Below are 22,271 nucleotides of genomic sequence, written 5' to 3'. Positions count from 1 at the left end.
CGGTTTTGTGCTAGGGATTCAATGGAGTGTTAAGTAACAATCCGATTATGTAACCCTGCACTCATCAGAGGTAACCATTATTTCCTGGCTTATGGACTTTTAGACAACTTACATACATATGCACATATACATACATATATATATATATATATATATATATATATATATATATATATATGAATATTTACACATGTGTGTGTGTATGTATATATACATATATAGTTTGCGAGGAAATGAAAATAAAAAAATTAACAGTCAAAATGGGCTCTTATTTATATTTACTGCTGTCTTCTGTTAAAAGATTTTTTTTGGCTCCTTATCTTATACCAGGAAGTGTCAATATTCAAAGAATTACATACATTTATTCTAATTATGAAATTTTTCATATCAGAAATGTGTGTTATTTTAAACATGCATGTAAACACATGAATTAAAATAAGTACACATCTAGGAGTTATAGTAGTAGTAGTTGTAGTAGAAGTAGTGAGAGAGAGAGAGAGAGAGAGAGAGAGAGAGAGAGCGGATAAAGAAAAAGACTCTAAGAAGATACTGTTATTTAAGCTGTTTGAAGTTTACAGTTGGGTTATTCAAATTAAAATGATGTCTGTTAAAGAATGTTAATAATTACTTATTAAAACATTTTTTTGTTTGTTTTTGTTTTAGTTATTCCATGAATAATATTTCTATATTTGTTTAAAACATTATAATAAAGTAATTACAAAACTAAGATAATATATAATATATTACTGATGAACTCAGAAATCAAACAGAATAAGTATTTTTCTTTAATTTTTTTTTTCTTTTAAATAATTTTATTTTTCTTATCTAAAACTTTATCTAAATTGTTCTCTATATAATGATTAATTCTCTTGATTAAGATTTTAGAAAAAAAGTGTCAGGAACTATGCAGTTGTACCTTCTGTTACAGTGCAGTATAGATATAAAAATAAAATTTAAAAAAGTCACAGAATCAATCAATGAATTTATATTTAAAAACTAAATAATGCTATCTTATCTGTCTCTCACAAAGTGAGACTACATCACGGTACAAACACTACCTCCTCTAAATTAATAAAGACATTATTTTTGTTTATCTAGTTCTCAAAAATTCAATCGTACATTTCAACTGACAGAATTATTAAAAAAAATATTCATGTTTAGAAAGCTCTCCTTTGTCCAATTCTACCATTCATACGACCACTTGGGCACTGGTAGCGAGCACGATGACGTTGCCTTTTGCCAAGGTGGCTATATTCAACCAACTTATTGTTTCTATTTAAGTACTTTTTATTGTAATGATGGCTCTGTTCATATGATTGTTTTTGTAACATCAAACGGTATGTTTTTAATTTGGTTAGAAGTGGCTGAGCATTGGTAAGGTTTTGATGACAACGACCGGTTTGGTTGTTGTGTACAGGCTGAGATCTGGTTAACGGCAGTGAAATATTTCTAAAAGATGATACTGGATGAAGATTAACAGCAGTGATATGCTCAACATTATCATTATCAGCCACAACCCTTCCTTCTTCTTCGTCATTATCATCATCCTCATCATCACCATCATCATCGTCTCCATCACTGTTGATGCTTCGAGAATATGAGTCATATACTGACATACTAGGATGCTCTATCAACAGATTTTCCATTGTTGTTTGTAAAACTGAAGATTCTTCAGAGCCTCTCTGACTGGCAGTGAAGCAAGCTGGTGGATCTACAATCCAGCTCTCACTTGGACAGACCGAGAATATACAAATATAATCTGAGTGCCGTACAAGTGAGTGTTCTGCAGGTAGGGCAGTGTCCCTTGTACAGGTTTTTGTTATTGGGACTAAATCTAGATGTGGATGAACCACAGTAATGTCCTCCAGCTCATCACATTTACTGTTGTTACTACAGTCTTGCTTAGAACTGGCAGTATCTAAATGAATATCTTCAGTTGTTGCAGCAGTATTATCAGCAGTTTCTAAGGTCACAGATGGTAGCGATTCATCGACTGCATCTGAAATATAAATCAGCAATAGAATTAAATATGTAGGTAATAAATAACTAGAAAATAAATTTCAAAGATAAAATTTTAAATTTACAAATGACATATGTCTTTTTGTTACAGTGGTAGTCTCTATTCACTTACTAATTAATGATTTTGGCCAGAATTTCCAACCATGAGTTGGTCAATCAACTAAATTACCAGACTCATTGAATCAGCATATAAATGAATGAGTATTCCTCAGACACATCTACCCTGTGAATTATATCAGTAATTAAGGTATAAATGTCTGTGAAATACATAGGTAGAATGAGCAGTGAGGCTGAACCTTTGAATTATTGACACATTCCATCCAATAGGCTTGTACACAGTTTTCCTCAACCCAATTTCACTCAAAAGGTCTTGGTTAGCCTGAGAGTATACAAATAACATTTTCCGAAGATGCCAGGGTAGTGGAACTGAATCTGGGGCTCATCATTGCAAAATGAACCTCTCAACTATTCTGCAATTTACCTATCTGTGTATGTCTGAGCTCGAATGATGGAATGGATTGCTGCTGTATCTCATTCTCCCTCCAATGATAGAACAGAATGCTGCTATATGAACAGCACCATCTGTGCATCATTTCTTCAAACAGCATAAAGAGACTTTCTACACGCCTTATCACTTCCTTTCTTCTTATGATCTATACTTATGTGATGACTCAACCATCATGTTTAAAGATATAAATATCCTAATCTAACTGATATCAGTTGTTTTGCCAGTTCATGCTGTTATCCTATTACACATACATGCATACACACACATACATACATACATACATACATATGCAAACATACATATGCAAACACACATACATACACACACACATACATATACACACATATTTATGTGTGCACATATACATATTGATATACACACATACATATATACATATTTATATAAATACTCCCACACTATAATCATAATTTCTATTGCTTGCATTTCCTTTCAATAAATTAGAATGAATTAAATGAGAGCTTGGAAAACTAGAGTACCTTGAGTTTGTGTTTCAACAAAAATCCAGTCTTCTTCAGTCACATGAGTTTTTATATTGAGTTCTTCACATTGCTGTTCTGAATCTGCTGAGCCAGTTCCAAAGAAAAAATCAGCCACTCCTTTCAGCATTGTTCTAGATAGAAAGAAAGAAAGAGGCCAAAATTATTAAGGGATATATATATATATATCTATATATATAAAATAGTAATAAAAAAAAAATGAAATCCTTCAACTTTTTGCTCCTCTCATATTAAGTTTAAGCCTGCCAAATACATAGAGTTATTTAATATATACAAGGATGCTATGAATGGCCCTGGATGCAAAATGGTTAAAAATAGCCAACAAGATCAGAGAATATCATCTCTGCATATCAGGTCATTGCTTGCAGCACCAGAAAGAAGAAGAGGTAAAACTTGTGCTCTGGGAACTACAGCATGGTGAGGGAGATGTTGTCTGATATTTATTGGCTATCTGAAAAAGGACACAAGATTGGATTCTATTCACAAACTGAAGGTAGTGATGGTAGATCAAGATGCTTGGCAAAATGACTTTGTCTTCATGGGCCGGGTGGAAGCACAGCCAAAGTAAAGTAAAGCATTTATTATAGGTGTATACAATCATATTTAGCATGTTTGTGTACATGGCAAGCCATACACTGCAGAAATTATCTAGTGTGCTTCTAATTATTTAATTCCAACATAACAAAACTTTGCACACATTAGTGAATGCACCGTTGCACACATCAGTGAATGCACCATTGCATACATCAGCAAATGCACCATTGCTTGTTATAATATAGATTTCAAATTTTAGCACAAGGCCAGCAAGTTCAAGGGAGGGGCTAAGTCAATTCAACTTGTACTTATTTTGTCAACCCCAAAAGGATGAAAGACAAAGTTGACCTCACTGGAATTTGAACTCAGAACAAAGATGGACAAAGTGCTGATAAGCATTTTGCCTGGCATGCTAATAATTCTGCCAGCTTGTTGCCTTTTTGCTTAGGGCTATGAATAATAACTCAGTATTTGTAGCTGATAATGTGTAATGATGCAGGAAGACATATATTTTATGGTCCATTGACATTATCCATAGTCCAATGGCTGTCTAACATGCATATTATTTATAAGGAGAATTTTTTTCTTGAAACAATGTCTGTAGTGTATTTATTTCCATATCTGTGCATACACGAACATATTAAATATGATTGTACATACCTATATTTCATTCAATATTACTTAGTGCACCTCTAGTTAATTAATTCCAGTTTGACAAAGCTGGACACATCAGCAAATGTACTATTGCTGTTATGATATAAGAACAAGAAGTTCTTAGTGGATATGCATGAAAACTCGGTACTCATAGCAGACAAATGTGTAAAGGAGGCAGAAACACATGTCCTACAGTCTGATGACATCATGCATAACACAATGGTGTATTTTGCACATATATAGTCAATAAGGAGAATTTTTTCCTCTTGAGTCAGTTTCTGCACTGTATATATTTCCATGTCCAAGTGTATGTGAACATGTTCAAAATGATTGCTCTCATTCAACACTGCTTAGTGCACCTCTAATTAGATATTAAATATTATAAAGTCTCACTGTGGGTTAAATATAAAATATAGATACATTCTTTCTATACAACTGATGCACAGAAAAAAAAAGAAAGAACATATCTCCTGAAATTATTCCATAAGTTAGTGACCACTCCTCAGAGCATGTACTAAATAATATACCATAGACCAACTATTATATAAAGAAATCTAAAATTTTGCTAGCATACAAGTGGTTAGACTAATTTGCATATTTTTGCTTTTGACAGTTTGTTATTGATCAAGAAATATTATTTTTATGCACAACACAGCATAAACCAGAAGAACCAGTTCTTGTAATTTAAGGTGTGTTGTGTATAAAGTAGATATTATTTAAATAGAGTTACTTTCTGAAATTAGTGTAAAAGACTGGCAATGGCAGTGCATAGATAGAATTGGAAGCACATAAGACAAAATCATCATCATCGCCACCACCACCATGATCATTGTTTTACTTTCCACTTTCCCATGTTTGCATGGGTCAGACAGAGTTCATCAAGGCAGATTTTCTGCAGTCAAGTGGCAGGTTTTCAACAGCCCTTCCTAGTGCGAACCTTCACCTGTTTTGCTATGATTTCAGGGCGTAAATAGAGGGAGATTTGGCTATTATTTCTCATAAATTGAGAAGCCCTTATGCAAAGGGTATTTCATTAGTTTTTGCTTCAACTTGCTGATTGCTGTCGTCAGACAATTTACACTAGAATTAATGAATATTTCACTGGCTGGTAGTACTAAGTTCTATTCTTCTTACTTTTATGTTATCCAGGTAGAAACATTGTTTCTCATTTTCTTTAAGGCTATAAACTTTAGAAATAATCCCTTTGGATCAAGGTAGAGTCTCTATCAATCAGTGTTGGTCATGTATTTTTACACCTATATGTGCACGTCTAGGCAAGGTTTCACTTTCTGTAGGAGACAAGTAGATACCCATGTATGCAAGTCTCCTCTTTCATCCAAGGAAAGTGTTTGACAAGTGATGTGACAGTCATTGCTGTCAGAACACTAAGAATCAGAAGAGATACTACAAAGCATCTTGTCTCATTCCTCTAACATTGCTGGTAATTCATTTTTCAAATAGGTATTTTTTTTTTATCAACCTTGAAAGGATAAAAGGCAAAGTTGACTTTGGTGGGATTTAAGCTTAGAACAAATACTGCTAGGCATACTATTCAATGTCCTAACAAATTTGCCAATTTTCCATCTTTGTGTATCAAGCATCAACTAATGAAAAGACAAAGCCCATCATACAGGAGCCTTAAATGTTGAATGTTAGAAAAATAACTTAGAAAGTACTTGCTAACATTAAAAGAAAGCATTAGCCATAAAGAAAGATTATGAATTAAAATAGAACAAAAAATACAAAAAAATTGGCAAAGGAATTTTTGTGCCGATTACCTAAATTGCAAAGTTATTGGAACAAAGGAAACTTTCCTTACACCAGAATATTAACTTACCCTTCTGAGCCAAGAAACAAAATAGAAATTAGGAAAGCTGCCAAGCCATTAGGTAGGTAAGTCAGCAGGTATGAAATAAGATAGTTCTGTTCCAGAATTTAAAGGATAAATTGCATACATTCATGTGTGTATGTGCACGTGCTCTATGAGTGTAGAAGCATATATGAAACATGTATATAAATATGTAGCAAATGCAACAGGTAAGTCTGTTCACCATTTTAATGTTGAGCTGTTCCTATTCTTGAACAGTATATATAAAAGAAATATATTATAATCTCAGTGTCAAGAAGTAGGTTCTTTTATTTTTATCTTAAATCATCATCAATGTCATCATCAATGTCATCACCACTGCCATCATTGTCATCATCATGATCATCTTTTGGATATCCATTTTTCCATGTTTGCATGGATCAGACAAAATTCAGTGGAGTAGATATTTTTAAAGGCCAAACGCTCTTCCTGTCACCAACTCTCACCTCTTTCAAAGCAAGGTAATATTTCACCATGGCTAAGTGTGCTCTTCATGGAAGATTGGAAATGAAGGACACTGCTTGTATGATGGTGATGCTTGCTTACAACAATCATGTGATATCAAGACAAAGCAAAACAAACACAGACATGCACACACACATACACACACACACACACACACACACACACACACACACACACACACACACACACACACACACACACACACACACTATGGGCTTCCTTTTTGTTTACCAAATTCACACACAAGGTGTTGTCAGGCTGGTGCTAAAGGAGAAGATAATTGTCCACATTGAGAGGTATATCAACAAAGATGTATAAACAGATCACAGAGTAAGAGTATAGTGATAAACATAAATCAAACCAAAACACACTCAGAGAAATAAACAGATGAACAAATACACAAAATCAAAACAAAAGGAATTTAACATTAATTGCTATTAAATCATACAAGTTAAAATATCCATTAACAAGAAAAGTAGAATAGTTTTCTTTGGAAAATATGTTTCCACAGAAACATTATTAAGCTTCATTTTTGTATCTGGTTTGCAAGATTTTTTATGTGAATTCATGTTTTGAAACAAATTTTGTTGTTTCAATACATGAGTCATTATACCAATATAATTAAATCAACACACACACTGGTTCAATTCCACTCCTATTCTTTATTATTAGTGAATTGGTTAAATATCCAGCTAATTTGTTTTGTTTTTGTTTGTCAAAGCTCTTCAGTTGTTACTAGCAACCTCTTCAATGACTATTGACTTCAAGAGAAAAACAAATTAGTTAGTTGGATATTTAAGCAATTGACTAATAATAAAGAAAAGGAGTGCAATTGAACCAGTGTGTGTTAATTATATTGGTATAATGACTCTCCCTCGACACAACAAACATTATTAAGGTTTTCAAGAAGTAGATGTTTTTGTTTGATTCTCACCATTGTTTATAACTGACACAATATTGTAACTTGGCTTATTAGGAATGGTAACTGAATCTCCATGGAATTATACCCAACTGATTTAAAAAAAAAAGAAAACATAGAAGGATGTATTTTATGAAGTAGTGATCAAAGATATTGTCCAAAAGGATGGGGTGGTCATAACTTGAATGATTGTGATCATAGATTTGCTTGGTCAGAATTGACCTGGGGCTAGATAACAATCAGTGGCAGAGCTCCTATGTAGCTTCTGGATCTATTACAAATTCCAGTGAAATCTCCCTCAAATATGCACACACACACACACACACACACACACACACATTTATATATACACATGGGGAGGAGCTGAAATGTTCCTGGCTTTGGGTAAAAGAAAATGCAGGAGAATCAATTAATTACGATTTTACTCAACATATTCCCCTCTCAGATTCACAGGCTTAATGCGGTGGTCCCTTAGTTTTTCTAAGCCCTGTAAAAGAACTCGGAAGTTTGGGCCTCCAACCAGGCCTTTCGGGATGCCCTTAAAGCCAGCAACTTTTCAGCACCCCTTGTGTATATACACAGACACACACACATAAATATAGATAGATAGATCAATATAAATACACACAACACATACAGATGTATATTTATATAAAATAAATATCTGGCATATGCAGGTGCTTACACTTATCAAGTATTCACCCTAAATTTACAGTACCTACTTGATGTATATTTATATATAGACATTTATATAAACATATATTCACATGTATGTATATACATGCACACACATACATATATATATGTGTATTTATACATATATGCATATATATGTATATATATATATATATATATATATATATATATATATATATATATATATATAGTAAAAAGTTCGTTATAGGCATGTATAAGATAAAATCTGATATAAAACACTACTAACAATTATAAAGATGGAGAAGAGATGTTAAACATCCAAATTATAATTTAATTTCCACATATGACCATTTCAAATGGCAATACAAACATGTAAAAAAAAACATTAATTATAATAATAATAATTAAAATAGTTATGCATTACCATTCTCGTCAGTGTAAAAAATTAAAGGGAAACATCAAAAAAGTATTACCAAAAATAATTTAGAAGAAAAAACAAAGATGTTTTCCTTCAATTTTTTACACTGATGAGAATGGTAATACAAACTGGTAATATAATTTTTTACACTGAGAATTATAACACAATTTTTTACACTGATGAGAATGGTAATACAAACTATTTAAATTATAATTATTATAATTAATGTTTTTTCTTACATGTTTGTATTGCTATTTGAAACGGTTGTATGTGGAAATTAAATTCTAATTTGAACTTTTAACATCTCTTCTCCATTTTTATAATTGTTAGTAGTGTTTTATATAAGATTTTATCCTATACATGCCTATAACAAACTTTTTACTTGTTATTTTCATATTTTAATTGCTTGCTTTAGCAGGCTATCATTTTGATATGATGAATATTTATTAGAAATATTTCTTTCTGGACTCCCCCAGAAGTTTCAATTGTTCTACTTGAACTTATTCTTTCTCTCTCTCTCTCTCTCTCTCTCACACACACACACATATATATATACACACACACACATGTATATATACAGTCAGACAGACTGACATATATAGACACAAACATAATACACCCATGCCACACACACACACTTATAAAGAGAGGAAATAGGAAGTTGCTATGTTCATGATCATCACAATTTTATTAGTGCCATTATTATGTCACTTGAAATTTCTACTGAGAATTCTTCTTTACATGGCATTTCAGTGACGAAAGCTATATTCATTGAAATGCTATGTGAAGAATTCTTGGTCAGTACCAGTTTTTAATTAATGGTTGCATAGATATAAACATTAAATTTCAAGAATATGAGTTAAGGAGAGAGTTCTTAATAGCATCACTTTAACTGCTAGAAATAGCAATCAAATATGTCTTAGATCACACTGTAGCATCTTAAAAAAACATAAAGGATACATTGAAGAATATTGTTCATGTCAGAGCATAAGAAAAAAAGTGAGCGAGTGACATGTCTTTGGGTGTAAGTCTAGTGAGTGGGTTAAACCATTCATATATATATATATTGGCACTTATCAAAATAGTCACTCTGTTAATTCTCTTAAATATTAATAAAAATATACATATACTCATATATTTCTATCTACACACACACACACACACACACACACACATATATACACACACACACACATTTAGCAGAAGTAACAGAGTGACTCAAGGTCTGAGAGTTTTGTGTGTTGGCACTTATCAAAATAGTCACTCTGTTAATTCTCTTAAATATCACTAAAAATATAAACATACACATATCTACACACCCCACACACACATGCAGATATATACTATATATATATGATGGTTTCCTTCAGATTTCGACTATCAGATCCACTCACAAAGCTTTGGTCTTCATGCATGCATGTATGTATGTATGTATGCATGCATTCATGCATGCATGCACATACGTACGTATGTATGTATGTATAAGTATATGGGCACACATATATAAGCACACTACTGTGCATAATTATTGCGTCTACAAAAATAATTGGTATTATATTAAAATACTCAAAGATATATATAAGTATTCATATGATGACTTGGTGTTTTAAAACTTTGCAAAAAGACATTATGGAATGTGTGGAAATATATAAGATTTCTATATTTTACATTTAATTTTAGTTTGCAAAACTATGGTAAAATTTTGGGATATTTCTGTAAAAAAATTGGGTGGTGCTGTATGAAGAAGGAGGAAAATGAAGAGTAAGGGTAGGAGGGGAAAAGGAGAATGGAAAGGAGAAAGGAAAGGAGAAAGGAGAGGAGAGGAGGAGGAGGAGGAGAAGAAGAAGAAGAAGAAGAAACATTGAATCAGTTACCAAGGTAATATGAAGTTGATACAAGTTGTAAGAATCCATGGAAAAAATTAACAAAAAAGGAAAAAAAAAATAACAAACAAAAACAATAACTATGTAATGTGTAGTGTCACAAAATGGGATACATCAGGTAGAAAGTATTTGAAGAATGCAAGACAAGAAAGAATTCAGTTACAAAACTTTCAAATGCATTCTTGACTTGTAGCTTAACATACTTAAAGAAGAATCTGGAATTGTCGTAATTATAACACAATTATTAGTCATCACTTGGTTGAAATGGAACTAGGCAATTAAACTGCAAGAAGGTAAAAAATTAAAAAAATAAAATAAAATAAAGCAAATGGATTATTTTTGCCATTAATAATTGGATGAACTTTCAGAACAGCTGTCATAATTAAAATGAAATCGTGACAGCTATTAAAAAAGTCCACAAATAATTGTCTCTTGTTTATGTATAAGATCAACAGTTTTGAGGGAAGGATTGAGCAGGGGTTAATCTTGACTGATACCTTATTTCATTGACTCTGAAAGGGGTGAAAGGTAAATCTCACCTTGGCAGAATTTGAGCTCAGAACATAAAGAGCTGGTCTTCCTGTCGTTAATAATTGTTTCAAATTTTGGCATAAAAGCCAGAAATTTTAGAGGGAGATGGGACTAGTTGATCACATCAACCTGACTGCTACATTCTTTTATTGACCATAAAAGGATGAAAACCAACGTTGACCTCAGCAGGTTTTGAATTTAGAATATAAAGAAAGAGCCAGTAAAAATGCTGGCAAGCATCTTACTTGATATACTAGCAATTCAACCAGCTTTCCACCCTACTAATACCACTTTCTTTATTTACCGCCAAAAAAAACATTGAGGACAATACAGTACAATGTGGGATTACATAGAGAGGTGTGTAAACTGAAAATTATAAAATAAATTTTAAAAATGAAAAATTCCCCAAAAAATGGGAGACTTCCTAGGGCTGCTTGTGAAGACACCACAAAACCACAGTTGCTCTGATCATTAGAACAAGCACCCTCTCCACATTGTCTGCCTTCAACCTACAGGTATATGCTTAGAGTAGGTCTGCTTACACAGACCATTCTTGCCACATTCACCTACCTTTCAATAAAATTGCTGGGAGGCAGCACTTCCCTCTTTATCTTCACCTTCCTTTTCAAGTGAAACTTGGAAAAGTTGATGTGACTTGGCCAAAAAGGAAAGTATCTATCTTTCAATCTGGTCCACCACACAACCTCTTTCACTAAGGCCACCAGACAAATAGACACTGCCTGCCCTTCCCAGCCAAAGGAAGGCATTGGAATGATCTTCATAATGGACTCAACTGATAGCCAGATCTGTCCTAAATTTGACAACAGGTGTTCAACATAAACTCGTAAGTCAGCAAAGCTCAAGCACTCTACATGCATCTTTGCCCAACCTTTCAGAGACAACTTTCTCTCAGGCCATTTCTGAGATTGGCCACCCTGCCCATTAGCTTGTCCCAGTATTTCTCCACTTGGAGATCAGTACCAAACCAGACCTGAGCAATTTAACAGATCCTTTCGCCTACTGTCCCATATACATTAGAAGTGGCTCTCTGTCATTCCATGATGATGAGTCACTTGCCCGATAACTGATTACCTGTTTCTGAATTAATATGTAAATAGTTGAGTACTCCACAGTTACATGTACCCTTAACATAATTCTCAAACAGGATCAACCACTCACAGTGTGTAACAAGGCTGTACCTTTGAAATATTGGTATAATCCATCTGACAGACTTTCACACAGTTTCTGTCAGCCTAATTTCACACACAGGATATGAGACAATCTGAGATAATCAGAAATGACATTTGCTCAATTGTCCATGTAGTAGAATCAGTTTCTGGAGCCCACAGTTGCAAAGCAAACTTTTAACCATTTAGCCAAACAGTGTTTACATATCTAAGTTAAATGTGTATGTGAGGAAAGATGGCAAGTTGGCAGAATCATTAGCATGCGAAGCAAAATGCTTAGTGACATTTCATCCATCTTTATGATCTGAATTCAAATTCCGCCAAGGTCAACTTTACTTTTCTTCCTTTTGAAGTTGATAAAAAAAATGTACCAGTTGAGAACTAGGGTGGATGTAATTGACTTACCCACCTCATCCAAAATTGCTGGCCTTGTGCCAAAATTTGAAACCTATATGTGTGGGTGAGAAGTAGTTCTGAAGAGTAATATGGAAAGATGAAGAAAACAATGCATAACAAAAACAAAAAAAAAATCAAAGGGATACAAAATCGATTAAAGAAATAGTATTGAAGAGTTCCAGTCAATCATATCAAAACTATATATTTTATTTTATGTCTGAGCACTGCAAAGTCTCTGAACCTAAACACAGACAATATGTTCCATTTTCAAAAAGCAATGTTCTAACCATGTTAACTTTGAAACTATTGCACTCATTTCCAATAATAATCATTAACAATGATGGTTGCCAACAACTTGGATCTGTCTCTTTTGCCTTTCACATCCGTTATTATGGTTTTGGTAAAGCCAGATCCACTAGTGACCTACTGTCCTGCATCATCTACCAGTGGGCTCTCACCTTTGAGACATTTGGTGAAAATAATGTAGATGCCCTTGACATCAGCAAAGTTTTTGACCCATCTGGCATGCAGATCTCTGATTGAAATTTCCCATATTCAGGCTCCTTCTGTTCCTCTATGTCCAGCATTCGCTTTCATCATCCACTCTCTTCTATATGTTAATGATTTACCTGCTACCACTTCCAACAACACTCACTCTCATGCCATCTGTACAATGATACTACCCTTCATGCTTCCCAAGCATTTCCCAACCAGGCATCATCCACCAGCAGTAGACACCACCCACCAAACTTGCACTGACTCCATGAACAGAAACTCTTAAAATATCCTTCAATAGTGATTTGATAATCATGTCACTTTCAGCAGTAAGGAAACATAAATGTTACTCATATGAAAACATCATTGTACCCCACTACACACACTTAAACATAGAAATTGGTTGAAACAGTTCCAACTAATCTTCTTCCCTGATGAAGTAACTGTAACAGTTGTTGTAGTTATTACACAAGCCATCTCCAGTTGTACTGTTATAAGGAAAATATACCTAATTCTAGCTATTGTAAGTGCTGAATTCAGCTATATGTTACTTCTACATACATAGCTGAATAGTAGATCACTCAGTACAGATACACTCACAATAAAATTTGCACCTTTTCTGAGCATAGAACACAGATGTTTCACAAAAATTTTAGTAGCATTGTAAGCTAGTCATTCATTGCTTGTTTGGTTCTTATTGCAAGGGGAAAATAACACTTATTCTTTTACTTGTTTCAGTCATTTGACTGCGGCCATACTGGAGCACTGCCTTTAGTTGAACAAATCGACCCCAGGACTTATTCTTTGTAAGCCTAGTACTTATTCTATCGGTCTTTTTTGCCAAACTGCTAAGTTACAGGGATGTAAACACACCAACAACAGTTGTCAAGCGATGGTGTGGGGACAAACTCAGACACACACAAATATATACATATATATACACAATGAGCTTCTTCCTGTTTCTGTCTACCAAATCCACTCACAAGGCTTTGGTCAGCCCGAGGCTATTGTAGAAGACACTTGCCCAAGGTGCCACACAGTGGTACTGAACCTGGAACCATGTGGTTGTAAAGTAAGCTTCTTACCACACAGCCATGCCTGCACCAAGAATTAATTTCACTTTTCTCTTAGTGAAATGAATTAAATAAATAAATAAATAAATAAATTTATTAATCCAATTTACATCGAATATGTAAATATTACAAAAGATTTTTGTTCAGAAATTGCATAAAAAAATTGCATATAAACTTTATATATTTAAGTAATTTCATTTTTCTTCCTAGAATAAAGTCTTTAGCATTCATAGGTAGAAGACACTATTTCAGTTTTCTTCAAGACCATATATAATACATATATATGTGTATATACGTATGTATGTATGTATAAATATATATATATATATATATAAAAGACCCCCTTCGGTCATGAATGACCATGGGATTGCACCTAGAAAGTTACCCTCCTAGACACAAGTCCGGGCAAGGTTGTTTATGGAAGACCAGCAGTCGCCCATGCATACCAGCCTCTCCTCTCCACACCACCAGTGTTATCCAAGGGAAAGACAAAGGTCGATACAGCTTGGCACCAGTGACGTCGCAACTCATTTCTACAGCTGAGTGAACTGGAGCAACGTGAAATAAAGTGCCTTGCTCAAGAACACAACACGCAGCCCGGTCCGGGATTCGAGCTCACAACCTCACGATCGTAAGCTCGACGCTCTAACCACTGAGCCGTGCAGGGAAAGTTTACGAAAATAAACAAAAGATAAACAAAAGGTGTACAAACAAACAGATGTATTAGTATAGCGCTCAGGAATAGAAAAAGCCTTTTATGTTTCGAGCCTACGCTCTTCTACAGAAAGATACACAGAAAAAAACAAGGAGAGGAAAAAATGTGTGTAGTAGCTTATATATATATTGTTATATTTTGGGATGGTCTTTTTTTTTTGCCAAATAAACACATGCACTATATACTAGTTCATCACTTCAGATTTATTATTGTTCTTATTTCAGTGTCCTTTATTTTAAATCTTTTGTCACATGTCCTGTGACCTCTCCAGTGACTCTCCATCCCATATATCTCCTCCTGTCCTGTCTAGTCCATTCTGGCTTTCTATGGTGTGTATCCTTATCTGCACATGTGTTTTCATCTTTCATCTGTATCTGTGTGTGTGCATGTCTACATATATTGTATGTGTGCTTTGTGTGTGTGTATATGGATCTGCTTACTATACTGTTTGTACCCATGTCCTTTATTTACTTTATTTTTATTCATTTATTTACTGATTATTTCTCTTTTTTGTTTTCTCATTCCATCATAATTATGTGTATGTGAGTCTTGGTGTGTATCTGGGTTTATGTATCATACTGTTCGTATCTGTGTCTTTTTCCCCCATTGCTTTTAGTTGTCATGTTCCATAGTGTAGTGGAGAGGTATTATTGTTCTATTTATGTTTTCTGTCGAGGCTTGGTTTGACTACTACTATGTGTGAGGCCTTTGTAATCTGTTCTATGTTATTAACGAAGCCCCCATGTTCTAATTGAGCATGTTGTTAAAGCATTGATGAGCTTTTCACTTCTTTGCGCTCCTGTCAGTGTTCACCTATCTGCTTCCCTATGCTATGTGCTGTCTCCACAATGTATGTTGTTGTTTTATTTCTGCACCATCCCTCAGTACACTGTATGTCATAGACTATATTCCTATCTTACAGTTAACCTGTGGGTTTATCCTACATACCATACAGTTGTTATTCATACATGGGGGCCTTTTAACAACTATTTAATACCTCTCAACATCACTTCTCTACTACAGCCCATGGATCAAGTGATACCAAATTTCAAAAGAAGGAATATATGCTGCAGGACCTGTTTTAAACAACTTTTTATGGTGGAATGATGTTGAAAGAGTTATGGAGGAAACATTTTGCCACTGTAGATTTGGTACGTATAATACTGAAATCATGGAGGGAACTTTGTTCTAAATGCCTGATCCCCTGTTGGAAAGTATGTGTGGCCTGGTGTGTGTGAGAGCTTGTAGTCAAGGAAATTGTATTTTTCGACAAATCTATGTGAAGAAGTCATATATAACTTGGTTGGGGAGCATAAAAGAGAAGTGTCTATCAATGACTTGAAAGAGTTCAGTGAGGAGAAGATAGAATCCATGTAATGACTATTGAACTATGAGGATCAAACAATAAAATTAAATGAAAAAAATAACAAAAAAGCAACAACATATCAGGAGAGGTGAAGAAGGATTTTGACTTTGGCATGAGCTCAAAGAATTATAGGAATGCATCACTTTATCTTAAAGTAAAGTTCAGTTAGATATGGACTGCTTTTCTTGGATAAAATATTACTATACTTTTTGATTGTCCAAAAGATTAGGCTGTAGCAATCTACTCTGGTAATTTTCTTTATGAAAAGTTTTACCCAAGAACCTTCAGTAACATGAGATCCAGATGATTCTCCTGTGAAATATAGTAGTTCTCTTAAGAAATTTGGAAGCTATGAATTCTCATCTCAGCACACACACATGCACGTATTGTATATACAGCAAGAAAGAGAGGTAGGAAGAAGGAAACACATGAGTAACACCGAAGACCATGACTGTGAGTGTTTGTGCATATATCATAAACACATATACATAGGCACTTTTCTTTGAGTTCACAAAGAGACAACAAAATGCAGTCAATAAATTGTGTAAAGTACATATCGTCTTTACAATGATAAATGCTATACACAAATCTTGAGATCTCTGAGCAAATAGTTGACAAAAGTTACAAAATGACTCAAGTGCTGTGCAGGAAACTCGGATCTTGAGTCACTTTGTAACTTCTATTAATTAAAAATAATGTGTTGTGTGTGTGTGTGTGTGTGTATGAATGAAGTCTGTGCACCCACAGGTGAAACTCAGAGTAGCAAGAAACTGATTCGACTAAAATAAAATATTATTTTTTACTATGGTATCGAATCTTCTTTTCTCTGACTGTTACTACTTTATACACACATATATTATCTGAAATGTATAGTATTAAATATCCATCACGGCTGGTCTTACCAATCGGTTTCATGTAAAGAATGCAATGGAGTGTTAGATAACACTAGTTAAATAATTTTACGCTCATCAGAGTTAGCTGATATGGAAAGGAATATGGCGACTGCTCTCTATTGTCAGAGATGGATTAGCACCTTTTTTTTTTGTTCATGGTGCCTGAGAGGTCCTTTCTGAGCCTATCTAGCATGTAGCCATTAGCCCCTCTTGATACTGCCAGCACGTCGTCCCTGTAGAGGCCAAAGCTTATTGAAGGTTATTTCTTTTTTAGTATATCTAGGATGAAGAGACCGACTAGGTCACATTTGTTCACACTATCACATCACCCAATCCCACATTGAAGGAGCCCTCTGGGTCAGTGTGTTTGGTCCAAGCAGACCCCTTACTGAAGAGTAGGGTTCTTCTGGCGTGCATGATAATGCGTATGTCCTTGTTGTTGACTTCAGTATGGGCCCTAGCGAAGTTCAGTGCTTTTAACAGGAGCTCCCTTGATATAGATGGTTAGAAGTCCATTATATCAAATTGATTAAACCTAGCTCTACTCCTATCACTGTTGGCCGTAAACCAGGCAATGACTTCATTGGTGTTGCACCATAGAACGAGATCAGAGGCATTTCTAATGCCATTACCGATCTTCCTGATGAGCCATTTCCTCACCTGTCTGATCTCAGACTTCGCTGGGTTTATCAGCCTGCATTTGGGGTTAGAGGCAAAGTTAGGCTTATGATACGAGTGAATCCTTTCCCTGACTTATGGTCTCTTAGACAACTCAGGCATATATATATTTTTTTTTTCTCTCTTTTTATGATCCCTTTTGATCGAAAACCTACCCCCTTTTTATTTTTATTCTCCCCAAAAAGAAAAGCTCTACTTTGTAATTTGTCCCCTCTGTGTTCAGTCCTGTGTGGCTAATAAAGAAACACACACACACACACACACACACACACACATATATATATATATATATATAGAGAGAGAGAGAGAGAGAGATATCGTCAATGTATCATATATCGAAAGAAGAAGCACATTCTAAAGCATAGAGCAGTAATGTATTTAACTGCATATGTAGCGGACTGGAAGTAATGTGCCATATCAATTCGATATGATGTAGCCCGCTACTAAATGTAGCGTACAGATGTATGTAACACTTCAAGATTCTTTGTGTAGGAGTAACCAGTGAACATCAGAGAATCAAAACCAAGAATGAAAAAATATTATTTACATATGTTTATTCGTTTGCTCAACAGGTAGTTAAAGAGACAGTAGCAATTCTAGTGATAGAGACAACAAGGATGGCTCACTGGTCAGTAGTTGATAGTCTAGTAAAAGGTTGTCTGTCAATAGGGAGTGAAAGGGTAAGGAATGCATGGTGCTGACCAGAAAAGAAAGGATAAAAGCGGCATCGCCCTTCTTGCAGTCGAAAGGCTCTCTTCGCATGTCGAGTAAAGGGCGAAGGGAAGTGCTGCCCTTGGTAAAGGCTGACGCAAAAGCTGGTGTTGCTCCTTGGTCATAGTTTACACCTCCAAGGAAGAGATAAAAAATTCCCTGTTATATAGACTATGGTCAGTAATGTAGGTCAAACTTTAAACATAGGACTGACCTTTCCTTGACCAGTACATGTCCTAGGGGGTGGAGTATTTCCTCATCAATCATCTAGTGTGGAGGATTACCCACTCGTTTTGACAAGCAAAAAGCCGGTGGATTTGGTTTCAAATCACAGGCAGGGTCAAGCTACACACACACACACACACGGTGTATGTACGAGGGGTGTATGAAAAGTCTTGAGCCTAAAAAAAACCCCAAAAAACAAAGCATGATACAAAAGGAAGTCTTGCCAAGACTCCTGATGAAGGTACAAGATTCCAAGGCTCAAAACTTTTCATACACCCCTCGTATCTATGCAGACACATACACACCATGAAAAATGTCCATATGTAAGATTCTTTGATTCATTTACATAGCTGCGCGTGCGCTTTTGTTGTTTAACGGTACCACTGTACCTGCAATGCCGAAAGGAATTATAATTGCTCGCACCACCTTACTCGCACTTATTTGACACGGTTAAGAAAATAAATAATGAAATAAATAAACACGATCGCCTGAGAATAAAATAAATAAATAAAAGTCAGCGTATGTCTAAAAATAAAGATGATTTCATAAGCTGCAAGTGTTTCCTTTACTCAACAGTTTCAGATTTTGCTCGGACGAGAAAATGAAGACTAAAGTCTGAGCACATTCAAAAGGCTATTGTGTTTATACCACAGAATTGTCAACGGGAAATAAACAAAAAATTGATTACAAACGTAAACAATTAAGAACAGTTAGAAAACATCAAATATTTGAACTGGATTTTGTTTTGTTTTAGATATTAACGATATTTACGCAGGTATTTTAGAAATGTTCTGAGCGAGAAAATAACAGCTCCTGTAACGGTTACATTAAATAAAAGGTTAGAATAAGGCCTTCCATTTCTTTACAGTTGTTTATGATTCACACTTAGAATTTCGTGTGCGAGTAGGTCATTGCAATTAATCGCCACTTAACCGTGTTTATCTGAGTTTGACATTGGCCAACAGGAGTTGTTTCCCTTAGAATCGTTAGCACACCAGACAAAATGTTAGGAGGCATTTCCTTCGGGCTTCATGATCTTTGTTCAAATGCTGTCGAGGTCGACTTTGCTTCTCATCTTTTGGGAACCGATAAAATAAGTACCAGTTGAGCACTGGGTTCAATGTAATCAACTAACCTTCCTCCCCTAAAATTTCTGGCCTTGTGTCAAAATTTGAACGCATTAAGAGCGGCGGTGACTGGCAGAATTGACTCACAAAACAATGCCTTGTGGTATTTCTTATGGTTCTTTACTTTCTGAGTTCAAATCCCGTCAAGGTCAACTTTTGTTTTTCATCTTTTCAGAGTCGATAAAATAAAGAACCGATTGAGCACTAGGATTGATGTGACTCGTTTCCTTCCCCTAAAATGGCAGGCTTTTTGCCAAAATTTGAAATCCTTCTTAAAGACAGTGCACGAGCAGAATCATTAGAACACCAGGAAAAAAGAAAAAAAAAAAGGTCGTAACATTTGTTCCAGCTCTTAATTTTCTGAGTTCAAATCCCATTGAGATGAATTTTACTTTTTATCCTTCGGGAGTCGATGAAATAAAGTACCATCCAAGAACTGGGGTCGCTATAATCAACTAATCACCACCAGCCCTCAAAACTGTTAGCTCAAATTCAAACCTTCCATCAAAATTTCGTGTTAATTTATATTCCAAACACCACCTTAATGATGACAAAGTTATCTTAATTCTTCATTTACTTACAAAATTTATCGTAACAAATGCAGTGTAGTCAATCAGAAATATGGCAATGAAAAGGCTAACAAAGATAGGGTTTCCCCACTCAATGCAAGAAAATTTAATTTTCTTTTCAATATCTTGAAATCATACCCTCAACTCTGCTTTCTTTGTAAGCTAAGAATTACCACAAGATGACTGAAGGCAAATTTGAATTAATTAAAGATGCTTAGCAGATATCATTCAATGATGTCAGCTCAGAATATTTAACTAAGAACATCTAATTTTACCTCAATTGATTGAAATATTTAACTTAGCACAACTAATTTTACATCATTTAATTAATTGGACTATTTAACTAGGTACATCTAGTTTTACCTGGCTTAGTTAATTGGAATATTTAACTTGGTATATCTGATAGTTAGCATGCAAGATTAGTGTCCTAAAAATGGAAAAAGCATATTGCGTGAAATCCCATAATTTTATTATACTTACCGAACATGAAAACTATGCATAAAAGGTACGTTTAGTTTATTCATGGTCTCTGAATCTATTTTGCCACATATGCTCACAATAGAGCATATGTAGCAACTATCATTCTGCACTGTCATCCTCGTTTTTACCTGGGCAATTGTTTTCGAAAGTATGTACATGAATGCTCTCATCAGCTAACTTTAATCATGGTTCACAACTTTGCAACCATATATATGCTGTCTAAACCAACATAGAAAACCTACTTGTCTACTATCGAACGCATTCCCGGCAATATACATCCAGCGCAATTTAAACTTTTTTTACGACAATAAACTGCATGTTAACCTTTTTAATTTTACCTCACCTAATCAGTTATAGTATTTGATTACGCACATCTAACTTTACCTCATCTAATTAATTAGGCAGATCTAATTTGATCTTGACACTAATTCAGATGACGTTTTCATATTTGTTTCAAGAAAATCGTTTCCGTAACGAAGATACAAAAGTAGGTGAGCAAATAACGGAAATAAACTCTTGTGCTAAAATTGACTTTTGTTGTCATTGTCCTTAATTACTTGGGACTGTAAACACAAATAATGGTAAATACGGTAATTCAGAATAAAATTGGCTAAAATAAGAGTGTTAATTGTTGCTCTCTACTTAATTGATATTGTCCAGAGTTCAATGCATATTATGTTTACGTATTTTCTTTCTTGTGTGGTGGTACTTAAATTGATGCACATCATGTACCGTTGTTGTTGTATAAAAATATTTTACATGAATATATTACTGCGATGCCGATGCCAGAAGACAAACAGCTGATATATTGTGTTCCTCCACTGAATTGCAGAACTGAAAGTGAAAGAATAATGACGTTCTTGGAGTGACTGTTGATGTTTGATTAATATGGAGTCTATATTATAGACAAACATCAGAAGATGTTGCTTGTTGATGTTTGATTAATATAGAATCTATATTAATCTATATTATAGACAAACATCAAAAGATGTTGCTTGTTGTTGTTTAGCCGAAGGTTAGCACTGAATGAGCAGGCTTATATTCAAGACAGTATGTTATACAATAGTCTTGGATATCATTTTTAAGGCCGTTGTGTATGATCTAAAGGCAATTTAACTGCTATTTTTAGCAGGCTAGGCGATCACCTTGGCTGGCAGAAACAGTAGAGTATTGGACTAAATGTCGAGCAATACTTAGTTACATTACTTTATATTCTGAGATCAATTCACCCCAGTGCTTATGTCTCTCGGTCAACAATCAATATCTTCAGACATCACGTCACTGCAAACTGCTCTTACTTGTATATATTCTCTTTTGGTTTTTTGAATCAATTCTAACTGTAAATGTCTTTGGACAAACCTCAGAGGAACTGGCTGCTTGACT

General features: G+C 34.6%; 1 protein-coding gene across 1 annotated transcript in view; it reads right to left on the bottom strand.

The window, feature by feature from the left end:
- Positions 1–384: 384 nt before the first annotated feature.
- LOC115210970 (tumor protein p53-inducible nuclear protein 1) overlaps positions 385–22,271 on the bottom strand; it is a 28,239-nt gene continuing 6,352 nt past the window's right edge. The window contains exons 2-3 of the mRNA XM_029779796.2: positions 3,025–3,158; positions 385–1,999 (exon numbers count right to left, since the gene is read on the bottom strand). Of these exons, the coding sequence (XP_029635656.1) occupies positions 1,158–1,999; positions 3,025–3,154 (972 nt within the window). The 5' untranslated portion in view covers positions 3,155–3,158 and the 3' untranslated portion in view covers positions 385–1,157. The remainder of the gene's footprint in view (positions 2,000–3,024; positions 3,159–22,271) is intronic.

Source organism: Octopus sinensis, linkage group LG4 (genome assembly GCF_006345805.1).
Source record: "Octopus sinensis linkage group LG4, ASM634580v1, whole genome shotgun sequence".
NCBI lineage: Eukaryota > Metazoa > Mollusca > Cephalopoda > Octopoda > Octopodidae > Octopus > Octopus sinensis.
The sequence above is the reverse complement of the archived record's forward strand: the minus strand, read 5'-3'. Positions and strand labels throughout refer to the sequence as shown.